The sequence below is a fragment of the Macaca fascicularis genome, chromosome 4 (genome assembly GCF_037993035.2).
Source record: "Macaca fascicularis isolate 582-1 chromosome 4, T2T-MFA8v1.1".
Taxonomy (NCBI): domain Eukaryota; kingdom Metazoa; phylum Chordata; class Mammalia; order Primates; family Cercopithecidae; genus Macaca; species Macaca fascicularis.
In genome coordinates, this window is record NC_088378.1 from 81,995,086 (window position 1) to 82,015,500 (window position 20,415).

Below are 20,415 nucleotides of genomic sequence, written 5' to 3' on the forward strand. Positions count from 1 at the left end.
AGATGGAATTTCTTCAATATACAATATATAAATAAAAATTATTGAAATAATGAAAAAATAACTTGCTAAATTTTCATTGAAGATAAATATAAATGTATGAAATGTCCAGTGATATTAAATGGTACACTGTTACTGGATTTAATTACAGAATCTAAATGAATAAGAGCAACTTCATTAGGAGGTGGCAGAAATGCTCTCTGTCCATCTCTGTTCATTGCTGAGAACAGTTGCTGTGTTAGTGTGATTGCACCCTAACCCTCTCTCAGCAGAGGACAAACAGGGCCATAATCTACTTGCCGTTGATGGCTTTCCCCTTGTTTCTGGTGGTGCAGCCATCTCCTATTCATAGGATTTCATTATTTTTAGTAACAAAGAAGTTCACTTAGTGGAAACCAACCTGCCTTATAACTTAAATTGGTTGAAATTATATCTTGGAGTTTCCTGAAAATTTGGGGAAATATAGTTCTATCATTTTTTAGGTGAAAAATTTTACATAGTTATTATTTCTAGTCTGGTAATTAAAGTTACATTAATATTTTTCAACATGAACCAAATCAACATGTCAAAAGTTAGTTTAAAGCTATATTATATTAAGAAAACATAACTTGGAGTGTTCTAATGCAGACCAACAAACAACTTAATTATGTTGAAATCAAAGTTAAATTTGAATTATATATCAGAATTAAATGTTCTAAGGTTTTGTCTAAATAAATTATGCCTGTATTCAGTTTTCTGCTGTAGACTTTGGCCTGATGCCAACTGCAGGTGCAAGTTTGCTGTATCATTTTGTTTCTATTATTTTGTTTTATAATGAACTATCATAACATTTGGCTACTGAAATACCCTAAAATGAATATTTTATCATAAAGAGCTTGTTTTTCGTACATCAAATTTAATATTTGATTCCTTGCTAAGTAATACAATTTTTCTTTAAAGATCGATTTGCTCTCATGTCTCCATTTTTGCTTTCTTTTGCATACCCAGCCTGTGGCCGTGGGTTCTACAAGTCTTCCTCTCAAGATCTTCAGTGCTCTCGTTGTCCAACTCACAGTTTTTCTGATAAAGAAGGCTCCTCCAGATGTGAATGTGAAGATGGGTATTACAGGGCTCCATCTGACCCACCGTACGTTGCATGCACAAGTGAGTTGTACTATGAAAGTAAAGAAGGGCTTTCCAATCCCTTCCACTCATTTGTACAGTTGTGACATCGGTGAAACAGATACTGAATTTGTGATACCTTCTTAATTATACTTAAATATTAAAATTATTTTAAAATATTAAGATAAGAAAATATTTTTTCATAAGCAGGTTTAGTAATATAAATATATCTTACATCAACTTTGGTGTTATTTCCATGTCTGCAAAATTAAGATGCATTTTAATAACATTTTTCACATGTATCTCATAAGAATCATAAGTAAAATTAAAAGTTATTAGGGTCAGCCAGGCACAGTGGCTCATGCCTGTAATCCCAGCACTTTGGGAGGCCAAGGCGGGTGGATCACAATCACCTGAGGTCAGGAGTTCGAGACCAGCCTGGCCAACATAGTGAAACCCTGTCTCTACCAAAAATGCAAAAATTAGCTGGGTGTGGTGGCGCCCACCTGTAATCCCAGCTACTCAGAAGGCTGAAGCAGGAGAATCACTTGAACCTGGGAGGCGGAGGTTGCAGTGAGTCGAGATTGTGCCACTACACTCCAGCCTGGACAATAAGAATGAAACCCCGTCTCAAAAAAAATAAATAAATAAGTTACTAGGGTCTTGCATGAATATTAAATGTTACCAAAAAGTAATGGCTTCAGAATTAAAATTCCATTACTAAATACAGCAGATCTCACTAAATAGAGCAAACTTCACATCTTGGTTCTTCAATTAGTGAATGTTTGAGAGACCCAAATCCAAAGCCAATCTCAGACATTGCTATAAATCATTCTTGAGTACATTAAAATGAATAAATGTATTCCCCGTTATATGGTTAAAAGGAGAACTATTTTTAAACTACTGCACAGCTGTTTTTTTTAGGTGTATTAACTGTACTGTTTTAATTGCTTGGAAGAAAAATAGCTAAAGACTGTGGCAAAAGTACAAAGACAGTTGTTATCCTGTTTTCATTTTGACGTATTAAAAGGAAAATAAATAAAACCTCTTGCCAAGTGAATTCAAGGAGGCTTTTATACAGCTTCTCTAGTAAAGGTAATGAAATGTTTATGTGAAAGAAAGCATTTCAACTCATTTTCTCTTCAGTAATTGAGCCACTAAGCTTAATGCCCCGCACGGATCCTTTTGTTCTTTTTGTTTGCATGTTTTTTTTGTTTTGTTTTGTTTTTTTCTGTTTTTGCTTATTTATTTATTCTTGGTTTCCCAAGGGCCTCCATCTGCACCACAGAACCTCATTTTCAACATCAACCAAACCACAGTAAGTTTGGAATGGAGTCCTCCTGCAGACAATGGAGGAAGAAACGATGTGACCTACAGAATATTGTGTAAGCGGTGCAGTTGGGAGCAAGGCGAATGTGTTCCGTGTGGGAGTAACATTGGATACATGCCCCAGCAGACTGGATTAGAGGATAACTATGTCACTGTCATGGACCTGCTAGCCCACGCTAATTATACTTTTGAAGTTGAAGCTGTAAATGGAGTTTCTGACTTAAGCCGATCCCAGAGGCTCTTTGCGGCTGTCAGTATCACCACTGGTCAAGCAGGTATGTTTTGTGCTTATCTTCACTGAATGGAATAATGTGACTACCTAAATGAGATGTCTTGCTTGAATATTTAGTTAGTTTCTCTACACAGAGCTTGATTCTTCCAGCTTGTTGATTATATACAGCTTTAACTTTTCCTGTTGCTTGTTATACCATTAGTGTACTCATTAACATCTTCAGAGATCTGGCAGGAGAAATAAAAGGAGATAAAATTGGCCGGGCGCAGTACCTCACACCTGTACTCGCAGCATTTGGGGAGGCCGAGGTGGGCAGATCACGAGGTCAGCAGTTCGAGACCAGCCTGGGCAACAAGAAACCCTATCTCTGCTGAAAATACAAAAATTAGCCAGGCATGGTGACACATGCCTGTAATCCCAGCTACTTGAGAGGCTGAGGCAGGAGAATCACTTGAACCTGGGAGGCAGAAGTTGCAGTGAGCCGAGATCACTGCACTCCAGCCTGGGTGACAGAGCAAGACTCTTTCTCCGAAAAAAAAAAAAAAAGAGAGAGAGATAAAATTGTAAACCCTTAAGACTGCTATAAAACAAATAACTTTACTGAAAGATCTAGAGGAGGGGAGTGAAAATGTTGGTCAAAATGAAGTAAAGGATATATTCACACTTTTACCTTTTTGTTTGGTATGCTCATGATCACAAACTACATGATAATTAGAAATAATGAAAGAGTTGGCTTCATTGTCTCACATAATGTTACCCAATTTTTTACTACATAGACTATGATCTTTGTAATATATGACAAGTCTGCATTTTAATATGCATGAGGGAATTTTAAGTTCATCAGTAGATTTGTGATCATATTAATTTCCATTTTTATATTAGAATAAATGGCAGATTTCATGAGGATTTCAGAAGAAATGGAATAACCATGATAATTGTGAACTTGTAGCTTAGCCTAAAAGCAGTCTTCACTTATTTTCTTACTGGCACTTGAAATGCCCGCCTTAAGTTATTCCTTGTTGTGTTAGGTATGTTTTGGAAAATACAAATTGGAGACATTCCAAACCTTCAGAAAAATCTTACTGCTGAAGAAAATCTCAGAAATTAGGGGCTTTCTCAGTCCTTTGAAAAATTCTCATTGCTGAAGATAGATGCTATGTAGAAAATGCAACAAAGTGCTATGTTATCAGCAATATTAAAATCGGGCCTTCACTAGAGTAGTGTGTTGTGTGAACAATGTAATAAGCTAATAACAAGGTCCTCTTGGTCTTTGGCTGGCTGTCTAAAAGCAACTAGTATTATCCCAAATTCCTGGGATAATAATCTATTATTCATTTTAGTCTATATTCACAGACTATTCTTCATTTCCATGCCAATTTTAACCAACTGTTACCTATTTAAATTATATCTACATAATGAAAACTATGTAGATGATCTCAGGCTTACCATTTTGAACAGATTAGTAGGTTTTTATTCTAAAGGTTTCATTCTGATGCTTATTTCAAAGGCTGTTTCAATCAGATCTCCTATTTAAGAGCAGATATCGGAGGGTAAAACATAGAAATGTAAATATTTGATAATTAGACAAAAAGTAACTGATTTAGCTAATTACCTGGACTTCCCTATTTTATTTTGGACTTACCTCTTTTATTAGCAATGTTTATACTATTTTTTTTAAATGCTGTTTTCATTAGATAGTTCCATTTGTGTTGTTTTATATATAACTTTGTCTCATAACTTTGCAGTGAGTGGATTTGAAACGTTTTAGGTTTATGATTTTTGACATAAGAGCTATCTTTTGGAAGCATTAATAGAAACTTAGTTCTACTAAGTTAGAATGACATTCTTTTATTCCTGCTAATATCAAGAAGTGACATTTTTATTTCTGAATATAACCAGGAGATGCTGAACTGATACCAGAAATAGTGTTTGCCAAATTGGCCACTTTGGGGATGTCTTTTCATGTTCCTAAAATGTCTATTGTTTGATTTCTCAAGTTAATACTATACAGGCTAAATATATTATCAAATTTCTGTAAATTTCTGGAATCAAATATTTCACAGATGTTGTGTAAAATGGCTTTGGATATTGATTCCCTTCTGGTTAAGAACAAACTAGGTTGGCTGGAGGGTTTTTTTTGTTTTGTTTTGTTTTGTTTTGCTTTATTTGTGGATGAGGTTGATTTAAATGTACAATAAATATATTGATATATTGTGATGGTTATACAACCCTGTAAATGTACTAAAATACTTAATCATATATTAAAATGAGTACATTTTATGGTATTTAAATTATACCTCAATAAAAAGAAAAAATGATTAAAAACAATACCTATAAGTTTATTAAATAACATAAACATAAAGGTTAAAAAAATAGGTTTGCACTTTTATATTAAAATACTAATTCATGATTGCCTTGTCTGACTACATCTCAAATGCTAAAACTCATGAATTTACAGTTAGCTTTTTCTAACAGAGGAAATTTGGAATGTGTTGGTGATTATTGTTCTTTTGCATGAGTATACTCAGTTCCCTCCATTACCATATTTTTGTTCTTCCTAAAGGGGGGTGATTTGAAACTTGGTCCGAGTTCAAAACTATCCAAGGAACCCTGTAAAACCCTTGAAATTATCATTCTCCATTAAACAAATAGCATCCTTTCCAACCCAGTTTATGCTGAAATCACTTCAACAATGAATTTAAGTCTGTATTTCTGGTTGGTTATCTTTCTCCTCAGCAATCCACTGATGCCTAGCATAAAAGAGTTTATTAAGAGAATTTCATGTTTCTGGGAAAGCTTAGAGAGTCAGAATAACAAATAATCAGCCAGTGCTTTAAAGATAGTGTGTGTACTTCGTAATTCCTTTTCTGTTAAGTTTTGAGTTTGGAGCACAAGACCCTATACCAGTGTTTGTGTGAGTAGAAGTGTATTGAACATCTTTTGCTCACGAGAAGAATAGGCCCATTGGTATTAAGGGCCCTGAGCTCTAGTTTCTAGTCTGCCACTAGGAGGTATATACATTTTGGGTCGATCACTAAAGCTCCGCATGAAAAAGAAAAAATCGGGATAAAATAATATCTACCTCCCTGTATTATCGTGTTAAGTGAGATGATATTAAAGAAAACTAAGCTCATACATTGCCATAAAAATGCTAATGCAGTGAATAGCAAAATAAATGCCAATTAGTCCTCTTTTTATGTGACTCTCTGGGAACCTGTCAAGGCAAAATGCACCAATTTCTTTATCTGGAGAAACATGAGGGAAAATAATATGAGTGCTGGATTGGCAGCTAACGTATTATAACGTTGGAAGAAGGAGAAATTAATTTTGTTTGGCCTGTAAAAAATATGACTTATGTAGTTATCAATTATCTTATGATTGAGGTTCTTGTGTGAACCGATGATTTTACCTTTAAGATAGACTTGTATTGAAAAAGCATGAAATTTTAATATTCATATTTATATAAGTTTTATACTTACTTATCATGAACATCCATACACAAACTGGCTGAACCACACATTTTTGTTCTTGTCGTTTTGTTAGTAATTATATTGACCTATTAAGGCTGAAGTCACAAAGATCAAGTTACATACAATGGAGATATTTTTTAAAATATAGAAGTAGGGGAAAAGCATATGTATTTAATTTACGACATTATGACCCTTATTCTTCCTTATATTTTAATGTTCTCTTTAAAAAATGCCTTTTTTTAACCTTTTATGTTAAGTTCAGTGGTACAAGTCCAGGTTTCTTACATAGGTAAACTTGTATTACGGGAATTTGTTGTATAGATTATTTCATCACCCAGGTGTTAAGCTTACTGCCCATTCATTATTTTTCCTAATTCTCTCCCTCTAGCCACCTTCCACCCCCCAGGAGGCCCCAGTGTGTGTTGTTCCTTTCTGTGTGTCCCTGTTTTCTCATCATTTAGCTCCCACTTATAAGCGAGAACATGTGGTATTTGGTTTTCTCTTCCCGTGTTAGTTTGCTAAGGATAATGGCCACCCACTCCATCCATGTCACTGCTAAGGACATGATCTTGTTCTTTTTTGTGGCTGCATAGTATTCCATAGTTTTCCATTCTTAAGCACTATTTAAGTGCTGCTTTTTAATATTAGTTTGGCCAACTAGACTAAGTACCTAGTGCATGTCAAGCACTATGGGGGATGCTAAGAATAAGAAGGTAAGAAATGGTTCTTTTCTTAAATATCTAACAATACAACACTTTATTATAATGTTGTAGAACAACATTGAGAACAAAATACAAAAACTCTGGAGAAAGAATGATTCATTCAGAGAACAAACAAAAGCCCTTACATAAATGAGTCAGTCAATCTAGAGTGTCAGAATGGATGTGCTTTTGCCAGATATAAAAGTAAGAGTATAAAAGTAAATCCTATTCTAGGCCCAGAAGAATACTACCCCTTTTCTCTAATCAGAACATGGTAATTGCCACTATCTTCCTTCCTGAAACTAAGTTATGGTAGCACAGAAATAGTATGCAGAAGTATGAAAGTTAATAAAAACAGATCACTCAAAAAATGCTGTTTCTTTCTTTAACACTTCATTCACTCTGGGATTATTTAAGCAATTATAATATGTGGTCTCTCCTCAAAGGGACATAGATGACTTAGCAATTATCCTTCAAGTCAGTAACTGTGTCATGTTTATCTGTGTCACCACCATCAAATACAGTCTCTTCTGCATACTAGCTGTACAAAAAGTGTTGTGGAATTAAGGCCAATGTGAAAACTAGAAAAATTAAATCATTATATAAGAGTGAAACCATTAAGGCATTAATAGAAAAGACATATTATTTGATATTAAATGACATAATTACATAATTTTAGACAAGTTACTTCACCTCTTTATACTAGAATTTTCTCCTCAGGTGGTACACTATCTGACTCGACATATTGTAAAAATTGAGCTAATAGCTTAATTCCAGGTACGTTTATTACAATAAAAAGGTGTGTTACCATACTGAAACAATTACAATAATAAGAGCAATAATTTTAAAATTACTATTTATTGAATACTTACTATGTTCCTGGTACTTTTTGAAATGTAATGTAAAATGTGCATGAAAAGGGTGTCAAAGTTGAGTCACCTATCTTTTTTGGCCTCATATCGTCCCCATAGGCAACTGAGAGATTTGGAATATAAGACCTCTCAGAGCTCCTCATATATTCATAACTAAATAAACAAAGTAATAACTCAGTATACAGTACAAACTTATCACTATGCTACACTATTCACTGCACACTATTAATAGCTGAGTGATAGTGTACATATACTACAGTTTTTAATGAGAGTGATAACTATTATAATGCTCTGGAAAGCATCGGGAAGGAATTGGGATGAAAACTGAAACCTCCTGAAATAAGTTAGGGATAGTTTCTCAAGTTGGGCTCCCCAGGCTGAAGCAAATACTTATATAGAGATTAGCATATACAACTTTTATTAGGAAAAATGTTTGGGATCAACACCATCAGAAAGAAGGGAAGCAAGCAGGGCCGAGCAGAGCAGGGCTGAGCTGTGATGGGGTCTCATTGGAATCCTCAGCCAACTCCATGGGGAGTCCTCTACCTGTAATGAACCCTCAGGCTGTCCCTAGGTGACAGTTTTATACGTCTATGTTGTCCAGACATTGGTTGCAGTTTTTCCTAGGAAGGAGCAAGGTGTTTTCAGAAAGGAAATTCTAAGTGAGGCAGGGAACTGAGGCCCGTTTTCTGGCAAATATCTCGGCAGCTTGGCAAATAATTTCTTCAGTCCTTTTGTAAGGAAAATGTGGGCAGCCCATTACAACATCCATTCTAGAGAGTTAAATTATGCAAAAGAATCAGAGGGGCAGCATTCAGAGTGTGATTATGGAATAATGATATGAACTGGATGAACAAAGATTTGTGGGAAAGATTACTGGGGAATTTTTATTTTTAGGAAAATAATCTTTTCTGATAGACAGGAGGGAAACCTGAGTGTTTTTGAACAGGCAAGTAACATGATTGACCCTGGTTTAACTTAAACTTTTGTGATCTTCCACAGTACATTTCACGTAGTACATATAGTAGTTTGTTTAAAAAAAATCCTGCCTAGTCTTAATTACTGTGGAAAAAACATACAAAAAATACAGTTTCCGAAAACATAAGAAAGCGTCAAAGAATCTGCCGTTATGGTGTGGAGACATCTTCATTATCTTCAAAGGTCTCTTTAGAATCTCTCAAACAGAACTATATTCTTTCCCCATCATCAGTTTTGTTGTGTTTGGATAAATGATTTATATGACACGCACACAGACTGTACTAAAATTTGAACTAAATTTGTGGAGTTGTTAAGACAAGAACTGATATCATTTTAAAAGTAAAATTTCGAGAGTTCAAATGACTTTACAAAGGTCGCACAGTAAATGATATAGTGATGACCCAAATGATTGCAATCAAATACACTTCTTACCTCAAAATTATTAAGTGTTTATGCAGTCTTATCATAGGGTGCTATCTTTAAAAATGTAGCTCCATAATCCATTACACGAGAATTTGCAGATTGGTTTAATGGCCAGTGATAAGAGCTGTTAAGTGAAAAGGAGACCTACTAAGAAGTGTTCTTTCCTGAGAATATTAACAAATGTAATCTTTGTGGGATAGCATTGCTAAATATAGCATTTGCCTTCTCATTGCTGTTTTATTATCCTTCTTCAAGAAACTTTAAAAATAGCCCTGCATATTTTAAATTGACTGACTTTCCTGCGTTTTTCAATGCCCAGATCTAATTGCTCAGTCAAAATAAAGATTTGCTTCAGTATTCCCTTTACTTTGATTTGTAATGTTTATATAATGTACCAGATGAAATATAATCTGAGTCATGTGATATAACATTATACATAAGCAAAATTATTCCCAAAAAAGACAAAACCAACAATCATTTTCTGTATTTGTCAGAAATAGCTTCACTCACATGAATTATTGTGACTCAATTGTGACTGTTTTCTCATAAATTAGTGTAGATCGTCTCCTTTCAATGATTTAATGGACACACATCAAGTTATATGTCTTTAAATAAGTAAATCAATTCCATTAAATTTGTATATTTTTATGCTTGTTAGGAATGTATAAGATTGATTTATATTTTAAAGGAACATGATATTGAGAAAATATATTTTCTTATTTTACAACATTTACTGATTATATAAAGTAATATTAAACACAGCATTCTTCACAGGGTGAAACAAGACATAATTGTTTTATCACTAGGTTAAAAATACATAAATGCAAAAAAACAGAAACCATTTTGTAGAGATAGTGTTATTGTTATTAAAACGTACATTCATATGCGCACCTATGCCACCTACAGCAGAAAATCAATCGAATAAATTTCCTTTAACAGTAAACTGTTCAAAATATGCGTTTCTGTTATATTTAGACATTTAATAAACCTGAGGTATCCGAAAGTGCAGGATTTAGTCATTCTAATTCATGCTGCAGGGCACGACATTTTAGTAATTCATATGCTTTGCTTAAACAAGGAGTAACTTTAGACTGTTAGTGAAATTTATTTAATATTTAAGTATTTTTGTGACATAAATATGAAAACATATATAGATATATTTACACTTTATTTAGTGGTTGTAAGTTATTAAAACATACAAAAAGGATGATATTTTAGATACTATTTTAATAAATTTTTTTTTTTTTTTTTTTTTTTTTGAGACGGAGTCTCGCTCTGTAGCCCAGGCTGGAGTGCAGTGGCCGGATCTCAGCTCACTGCAAGCTCCGCCTCCCGGGTTCACGCCATTCTCCGGCCTCAGCCTCCAGAGTAGCTGGGACTACAGGCGCCCGCCACCTCGCCCGGCTAGTTTTTTGTATTTCTTTAGTAGAGACGGGGTTTCACTGTGTTCGCCAGGATGGTCTCAATCTCCTGACCTCGTGATCCGCCCGTCTCGGCCTCCCAAAGTGCTGGGATTACAGGCTTGAGCCACCGCGCCCGGCCTTAATAAAATTTTAATTAGGTAACATACTACCATGTTGACATTAATACTAATAACCAGGATTTATGTAGTGCTTAGTATAAAATATGTTGATTCCATGTAAAGGCCCATATGTTTGCACAGTATCTTCACATTCTGAATTTATAATGTAAGTTTAAGAGAAAATTACATGTTTCTGTGATATGGTCTTATACTAATTGCATCATATATTTGTAACATTCTTCACATGTTAGTTGTGAAAAGTTTATCTTTCCTCTTAGGCTTCATGTTATAAGAAAATGGTGGTACTTTTGATCATACTCTCTAACCCCATCAACATATTGGGCCAGGGTAGATGGTTAATAAATATTTGTTGGCTGAATATATAAATTCTTTGTATACCATAATATGGAAAGAAAATTTCTTAGACTAGGTTGTTAAAGAAGACAGTAATTTAATTCAAATGATATAATGTTATTTAAATTATGCAATGAGTACATAAGTTAATAATTTCAAGTACAGTCATTTTGCAACTTGGTCCTAAAACTGTAAATATATTTAAAATCTTAACCTGTTTACAGCCATAATGTAGTATTTAAGCAGAAATTTTAAACAAAAGCTTAACCTTCTTGTAAAATAATAAAGATACAAATAAACCTTAACTTTGAAAACTTTTGTAATGCTTCATATTTTGAAAGCTTGTTGAAAATATAATTAATTTATATCTTTTATGTAACATTGAATATGTAGAAGCACAGAGATCAGGATTAGAATGCTTTCATTATTACCTAGGAAAATAATATCAGCTTTTCATACATTATTTTAATATTTTTTATAGTTTGGTATACTTAAGTTTTGATATTTTTGTATTTTTTTTTTTTTGGTTTTGTGACAGCTTTAAGGCTACAGCACATCACTGTGCCATGACTATTCTCAATTAAAACATACATAAGGAAACGCCTCTAAGTAACCTGTGTTCTCATCCCCACACTTTAACCCTGCCACGTCAACTCCCTGATCTCCAGTCTCAGTATCTTTCTAAGTTGTCAAATCTGTCCTTTTCTGATATCGTTAATATTTGTAATGAAATAGGCTTATGTTGACATTATGATGACAAGTTGATCTGCATACTGTTGAATGGACATGCTCTTAGTAGACAGTTGAAAAAATCCTAGTATAGGGTGTTTTAAGTTACTTCTCATATTTCATATTTAATGCTTCTTTATCTTTTCTTAAATTCTTTGGTCTTGGAAGTGCTACTTTGTAAATAATGATGCTTACATACTTGGGAAGCAGTAGTTCATTTTTGACAATAACTAGTTATTCTACTGCTGTGATGGAATTGTGTCCTCCCAAAATTCCTATGCTGAAGCCGTAACCCCCAGTGTGACTCTATACTCTCCTCCATACACACTGAGAAAGGCCATGTGAGCACATAAAAAGAAGATGGTCATCCACAAGCCAGAAAGAGAGGCTTCAGCAGAAACTGAAATCTGTTGGACCTGATTTGGGACTTCTAATCCTCAGAACTGTGAGAAAACAAATTTCCGCTTAAGCCCCTCAGTCTGTGGTATTTTCTTATAGCAACGAATGCAGACTAATACTCATCCCTGAGGTAATTTAATTCCATCCAATTATTTTAAAGAAAAGTCTGTATTCTCCATATGCGTGAGGACAGCTAAGGTATGTAAAATTTTATTTATGGGGCAAGAAATGACAGTTGTAGAAATTTTATACATTTCTATGATTTTTCCCCTCAAAAAAACACAAAACTTGTTTAGTACAGTACCTTTGTAAGTACCAGAAAATGACCAGTAATAATGTTTTCTTTTCAACGTCCAAGTCAGGTTTTTATTTTTTAACAGAGCCAGTTAATCATCTAATAAATTTTAGAAGGTGATACATTGATGGTAACAGAACACCCAATATAAAATTTATTATAAATTTTGTTCCTTAGTTTTGAAGCTTGGGTAAGTTTGTCAAATTCTTGGCAATTTTAACCTAACAATTTCTACATGATTAAGAAGTCAGTATCATTTCACGATTATCGTAGGAGAAAGTGTTTATAGCTCTTTATTTTGGAGATATAAATTTGTAATTTGCTAAATTTAAGCATCCTCTTCAAAAAATATGACTTCCCATTAGGATCATTATCATGGAATATTCCACAATGATGGAATTATATAGGGTAATTCTTATTACATGTATTGCCCTTAATAGAAGATCCTTTATTTTGCAACTGTGAGTTTATGGGGTAGACATTGTAAGTAAGCTGAATATTCATCTACTAAAATAATATTTACAAATAAATAGCCACTTTACCTTTAGAGTAAAGAAGTTTGTTCAAGTGATATATAGAAAATCTGTTTTAAGTAAAATGTGACTAACTGGACCACATGCTCTTTACTTTTAGGGGAAAAATACAAAAAGCAAGTTAACAGGAGAGACTTAAATAACATATGCAAAGTTTTTCAGGGCATAACCTTAGGTAAATATATATTGAATTCAATCTCTTTTTCTGGAGGTACTAAACAATTATAAATCATAAAATAATGAATATGTTATAGTAATACCATGACAAGAATACAAACTAACACATTTGTAATAGGTTTCCAATATACATTGACTAAAGAAGTGTTTTTGGTTAATATTTCCTTGACTGAAACCAGTTACCTGATTTGCTTGATTCTATTGTACAAACAGGTTTTGTTCTATGAGTTGTGTGTTAGTTTTTATGTAGCTAGCTATCCTGCCCATTTCTCTAAGTGTTATTGAAGCGGTAGTATTGTGGAGACAGATACAGTTTCAGAAAAATTTCATTTAAGAGAAAGAAATCAATAAGATGTATTTCACAGAATGAAAAGCCAATTGATAGTAATTTCATACATTATTCATGTAAAGACAAAGACACATAATATGAATTGGTAATAATGATGACGACAGTAGTAAAAACATGGGTCCATTAATTTTAAGTACTGTTTAGGTTTTCCCCCAGTCCTAATTCCTATGCACTGCCACTGTCAATCATATACACAGTTTTCAGCCCTGGATCAGCTAAGGGACATAGCCTTGAAAGCTATTAAATATAGGTGAAAGATAGGAGATTGTCTTTAAATTTGGACAGGCATTTAGTTGTTGTTCTGTTTTCAGTACAAGTGTTCAGAGGGAGTAAATGTTGATTATTTTATCCCTTGCTTCGTTGATGATGAATTGAAGCAAATTTGATCCAGACAAGCAATCTGGTGGAATGATGCAGAGCCATCCAAAAAAAATCTGTACTAATCCACCAATGCAGTAAATTAGAGTTACAAGGAAAAGGCATTGATCCACAAGAATCATTAACAGTTTTAACCAACTGATCCAAGTAATAGGGTAAAGGAGAGAACACTATCAAGATCTTGTTTTTCAGATCTGTCAATTTCAACTGCTGAAGCATGATTGTTACGTGTTTGAATTTTAACTGTTTTTATGACTTTGGTTCCCTTTGTACTAGTGTAAGCAATGAGTAAGGATCAATTAAGAGGTAAGAACTCTGGGAAAAAATTACCCAAATTTCCTGCACTTAATTTACAAATAGGTCAATCACAAAGCGAGAGATAATTGCTACAACCTAACAAATTTAGTCAGGGACAAGGCAGAGCAGATGATGTATGTTCTGTGACAAAATACGTGGCAGAGATGTACATACAGACGTGTAGCTACTTGCTTTGTTTAAGACACAAAGATTACAGAGGAAGATTTGTGAAAAACAATTAGCATAGCTTTAAAGCATGCAGTTCTTAATTATCCAAAGCATGTTGACATCAGATAGTGCCTTAATTTTTAATATTTTGTCATTAACTTCAGCATATAGGAAGATGCAGAATGTTGTCTGAGCATAGCATTCATAATGGAAATTGTATATGATGATAAAAACAAAACTGGTTAAGCCATATCACTATTGCATTATTCAAATACTGCTAATATTCTTAAACTCAACACCCTTAACTCTAGTTACGTCAGACTATACCACTGTGAGCTGATGTATTTATGTGTATAGACATGTATAGATAATAATAAATATATGTTCTTTAACCTCATATATTTTATGAGTACATGTATATTCCTAAGAGAATGGGCATTAGAATGGTGGTAGGGCTTAAATCTTATAGATTTAGGAACCTTATGCCTATAAATGGTGAGTTAATGAGTGGCCTTTCCTCGGAAGAGGAGTGGAGCTATAATTTAAAAGTGTGACAAAAAGTTTTGAGAAAACAAATAAGAATTGGAAGAATCTCAGAAGCACATGACAAAGACCAAAGAGGGGTGGCCAAGCCAGTTGAATAAGAGGGCTGTCACAATTACCAAAGGAAGGGACATTTTCTCATTAAGTTGATCATAGAATCAAGTGTCACAGGAGGTCAATAGAATGAAGACACAAAAAAGTCTACTGGATTTGAAAATTTGGAACCATGAGAAGCAGTTTTTGCTGATAACTTGAGGTAGAAAAATATCATAATGATATTTTTACCATGGTCTAAAGCAAAGCCTGACACTATGGCATACGTAGTAGAGTATTCAGCTCAATGATGGCTGAATTTAATTGTAATAGATTACTTTATGCTGATTTCATACAACATTTATCAGACTGGTAAAGACTTTAAGACAGAAGAATGAGTCTGAATTACATTTGGAAAAAGGTACTGCCTTTGTTAGTTTCTAATACATTATCATAACCTTGTTTTCTCCTTGTTTTGACATCTCATCCTATTTTCTCACATCCCTGACATCACCAAGAACCCAAATATAGCCTCACATAAATTTCATTGTTGAGAACCTGATAATCTCAGAAATAAAGGTCATAAAAGGAAAGATGTTAATTCTACAAAGATAAACTATGCGTTTATAACTATCTCTCTTCTAATATAGTATCATTAATATTAAATGCTATAAAATCAAATGACTGTTTATACACATCTAATACAGAGACTGTGCTATGATAGATAGATGATAGGTGATAGATAGATAAATAAATAAACATATATCTTTTCTTCTTTCTCCAGTAGATTTTAAATTATATGTTCCATATCATGTACTTGCCAATATAAAAAGTATAACCACCTACAAATTTGGAAATTTTATTTTTGCTATGTGCAGTATTTGTTAATACTGATAAATCTTTTATTTTTAGACACATTTCCTTTATCTTTGAAAATTATATAAACAAAGAACAGAAAGCCATTATCTTATTTCAACAAACGTTGGATATTAATATAATTTGTAAGTGACTTCTGGTACACCTGCTGCATTAAACACTGGTGTTATGTTTGAAAATACGCCAGCTGACCTCCTTTAGACTGCTGCCCGCCTACTTTGATGTTTCATTATTTACTTCAATCCAAGGATGAAATGGATGAATGGATCTTAATTATAGTGTCCTGGTGACTCTTTTTTCAGAGCATTTTTCTGGACAAGCATCAGCTAATCTGACAAATCATGAACAGTTTACTTTATAGTTTGGCTGGGATTAAGTTACTAACTGGAACCTGCAGGGAACGCAGAAAGCAATGTCTCCTGATAAAATGCACTGGGTGTTTGCTATGCCTGTTTCAATTTTAATTCATAACCTTTAGGAATGAAGAACTATAAACAGATAATTTTCTGACAGGTACATTTTTATACACTTAAATTTATAGCACTTCAAACACAAACCCTGTGTATCCAATTTACATATCTAAAATCTACATCATGTGTTTGACTTTGAATTTGTTTTATTTCTGGAGTTTTCACTGTGTAAAACGAGTTACTTTGTAATTTTTTTTTATTTAATACAGTCTTAGGAGTATTTCTTTCTTAGAACTAGGTTAAAACATCTGCAGTTATCCTTTTAATTGCATGTAAGTGATTATACACATTTGATTATGTTTTAATTTGAAGTATTTTTATGTGATCCTGGGACACATAGATTGTTGAAGGAATTTGAGTTCAAATTTTGGATGTTTTTCAAGTTTCAACTAAAAAGTATAAAGTTTTGGAGAAGTCAGATGACTATTTGAGAGTTTGTAATAACTGTTGTAGATAAGTATTATTCAAAATTTTCCAAAGAACAAAAAGTGTTCAACCTTTATGCTTAGGTTATTATTATTTCTTCTAATAGTAATTGATGTTTTTGTGTATTTCATATGCCATCTGCTGGATGACACGATTTTCTTGTTCAGCATAAAGTTTGTTCTTGCAGACAGTATGTGTTTTCTTTACACATATCAGTAAAGACGTGTTCATTAGTTAGAGTAGGCAAATGAATAACATGTAAAGCCATGGTTTCTAATAACTGTCATTTAACTGGACATTTTTTCATCTTTCTTCGCTTAGATGCATGATAAACATATATAAGATAACTCAATATAGAAGTTAGATTTAATATCCTTCTGGGTAACTAAAATTACCCTGCCATCCTTATAAAACAGTATTTTTTATTGTTCTTACACTGTAAACAAATGTATTGGCAATAAAGAATTAACAGCACATCCAGGAAGACTTTATTTAATAATTACAATGTAAAATACTTCTTGTGCCATTCTATTTATCTAATTTATAACTCTATTTGATTATTCCAGCATGCCTTTATCTGTAAGAATTGCACCCTAGGGACTAGTCAACTTATTAATTCATCACTTGTCTTTTTTTACGGTTACAATCCCCGTGATAGTATGAGCATAGAGTGATATTCTCTTCTGAAAGCTGCCAGCCAACTGGTTCCAGTCTAGGTGACCTTTTGTTTGTAACCATGGTCCTAATAGTTTTTCTATTGGCTTCTGTTTCTAATAGATTACGTTACAATCTACTTTTTTGTCTTATGGTATCATGATGAGGATAGGACAGCAAGAGTGAATTCCACACCTGCAATTACAGAGTTTTAAAAAGAGGAAAGACTTGCTTCAAGTTAACCTGTAGGCTTTAAAAAAAAAATGCCTTTTGATTTATCTGTCACCTGATCCATCAGCAATGAATAATTTTCATGGAAGGTGCACTTTAATTACATTCCCATTTGACTTGCATTATCAAGCCCTATCTAGGTAATTAATCTCACCAAGTATCCAATTTCGGCCTTTATTGCTGGCAGGCAGACCTTCAGAATTATGTGTGCTTGAATGGGTCTTGGGCCTTTTTCACCAGGCAGACCCTGAAAGAGATCTGAGGCCTTCCAAATCTTGAAAGTATGCCTATGAATTTTTTTCTCTTAGATATTGTGAATAAATTAAATTATATTTGGCATCACAAATATACTTCCATAATCAAAGAAACCTATAGATTATTGTAATCATGAAAATGATATTAAAATTGAGTCACCTTTCACTTCTGGGTGTAACCAATCTGCATGTCATTTTGTATGTAGAGGATCTGTGCTGAATTATTAACTGTAGCTAACATTTGTATCAGTTTGCTGGTGTAAGTTTGCAAAAGCTACCTCCTAAACTTCAGTATATTGGTTTAGTTCAGGATTTAAGGTTTGTATGTATTGAAGTGAGTTGGGGTTAAAGATGGTTAGATAAAATTAGAAACATTTACGATAAGCCTTGTACTTTAAATTCAGTTATATGCTCTCTTTTCTACAACTTCGTTTATTCTGAATTAATAGATTCCTCACTTTTTATATTTCCCTATCTTGATTTTCATAATTTTTATCTCTTAATTTCTGACACTGATTAATGTCAAAGGTCAGTGATCCTAACAACTTAGTTTACACACACACATACACACACACATATAAACACACTCAAAGTAATTTTGAAATATAAAATTCGCCTTTCTGTTGTTGTAGTCTTATTTTATGATCTTGTGCAAAAATGCATAAATGTTTTATGATTTGTATATTTGGAAATTATGATTACTGTATATGTACTATTTTGATTCTCTGAGAATATTTCAAGAAACCCTGGGGGTTCTCTGAAAATCAAATTAAAATATAGAGTAGATGGATTGGCTGTCTGTTTGAAAGTGATCTAAATATCTGACATTATTTTAAGCTGTAGATTGTCTGATTTGCAGAAGAGAAGGCAGTCCAATCTTTAATAGACTAAATAGGTTATAATGTTTGCACAGCAAGAATTTTGGAAAATTTGGACTGATGATACTAGGAAAAAGGATGAGTACTTTTCCAGTTTCCACTGTCACTTCTATACAGTTAAGGCCATAAATCTCTGCTTCTTGCCCTGAGTTCTCTCACAAACTGCTACCTGTATCTTCACAAGGCCATAGATTGTGATTGCATTTATAAGTGTTCCACTATCAAAACCAACTTTACACAGCTAACTTTGGTTTTTTTTTTCTCTTAATGAATAACTTTCATTTGACCTTTTGATTTTTACAAAAATAATTGAAGACATTTTAATGTAACATATAATATGGATTTCTAAAACATTTAACATTTCTTTGTAAAAACCACATGGAACTTTCTGTCCAAGTGTTAGTTTCCCTTGTCATTTAGAAATAAATCTTCAATTGTTAAAAAGTAGTTTAATTACAATTATATATAGGAACATTTTACTACAGGTTGAGTATCTGTTATTTGTAATGCTTGGGACCAGAAGTGTTTCCGATTTTGAATTTTTTTTGAAGTTTTGGAATATTTGTATTATACTTACTGGTTGAGCATTCCCAGTCTAAAAGTACAAAATCCAAAATGATCTAGTGAGCATTTCCTTTGAGCATCATGTCAGTGCTCAAAATTGTTTTTAACTTTGGAGCATTTTGGATTTTAAATTTTCAGATCAAGTATTCTAAACCTGTACCCATAATATTTCTAGAATGAAGATGTGATAATTTAACAATGTTTTCATTAGATACATTCATGATAATTGTTTACAAACCACATAGTAGCTTAAATCAGAATTTAAATTGGTCAGGAAGATTCATTACTGAATGATTTACTATTGTGAATTCTGTAGTAAAGTTTATATGTGCACATACACATATATACACATACACATGCACACTAGATATGTACATATTCTGTTGTATGAATATATATGAATTCACGCTTTACATTTTTAAAGAAATTGTTTTGTTTATATAGTATTGACATATACTTTCCCTAACAATCAGACATATATAGCTAAACAAAGAGTTTATGGCTTATTAACATCTGTCCCTATCTTTAGTTCCCTTTTGAACCTAGGAATCATGAGAATTTATGTTTCTCAGTAATTGTTGTAATTGTTATGGTTCCCTGTAACACCATTTTGAATCGAAATATGGCAAATATAATTCATCTAACGTACATTGTATAGTAAATAAATAGGATTTGGTTTAGTATTTAGGAATGATTTGTTAACCAGAAACATTCCTCAAAGTTATTTTACTTTTCTTTTATATATTCTTTAGACATATGTTTTTTCAATATATTGACATGCCAAAAATGTGTATTGCCTGGTCTGTTTACATAATCAATAAATACATCGAGCCCAGTGGATTATTTTTTCTATATCAAAATAAAATCAGTTTCTATGTAATAATGCATCTAGAGAAAAATAGACATAAAAGACATATCAGAGAAATTGGGCACTGGATTTAGAATCAAAATGTTTGAGTCCCAGGTTGAACAAGTTGTTTTTTGACCTTGGGCAAGTAATGCAATCTCTCTATCTTATTAGTTAATCTCAGCATTACGTGAAGCAATACATGAAAAAATGTTTTATAAAATAAAAACCTCATGCAGTTATGAGTTAGTGGTGTTGATGTAGTAGAACTGAATTCTGTGCTATAAATTTAACTGTGACAAAGTGGAGTTTTGGAAAAAGTAACAAAATAATGC

At 33.0% G+C, this 20,415-nt stretch overlaps 1 protein-coding gene across 8 annotated transcripts in view; it reads left to right on the forward strand.

The window, feature by feature from the left end:
• The window catches only part of EPHA7 (EPH receptor A7), a 178,861-nt gene that overhangs the window by 60,166 nt on the left and 98,280 nt on the right, over positions 1-20,415 (forward strand). For all 8 annotated transcript variants that reach the window (XM_005552330.4, XM_005552331.4, XM_005552332.4 and 5 more), the window contains exons 4-5: positions 985-1,140; positions 2,367-2,702. In XM_005552330.4, the coding sequence (XP_005552387.1) occupies positions 985-1,140; positions 2,367-2,702 (492 nt within the window). The remainder of the gene's footprint in view (positions 1-984; positions 1,141-2,366; positions 2,703-20,415) is intronic.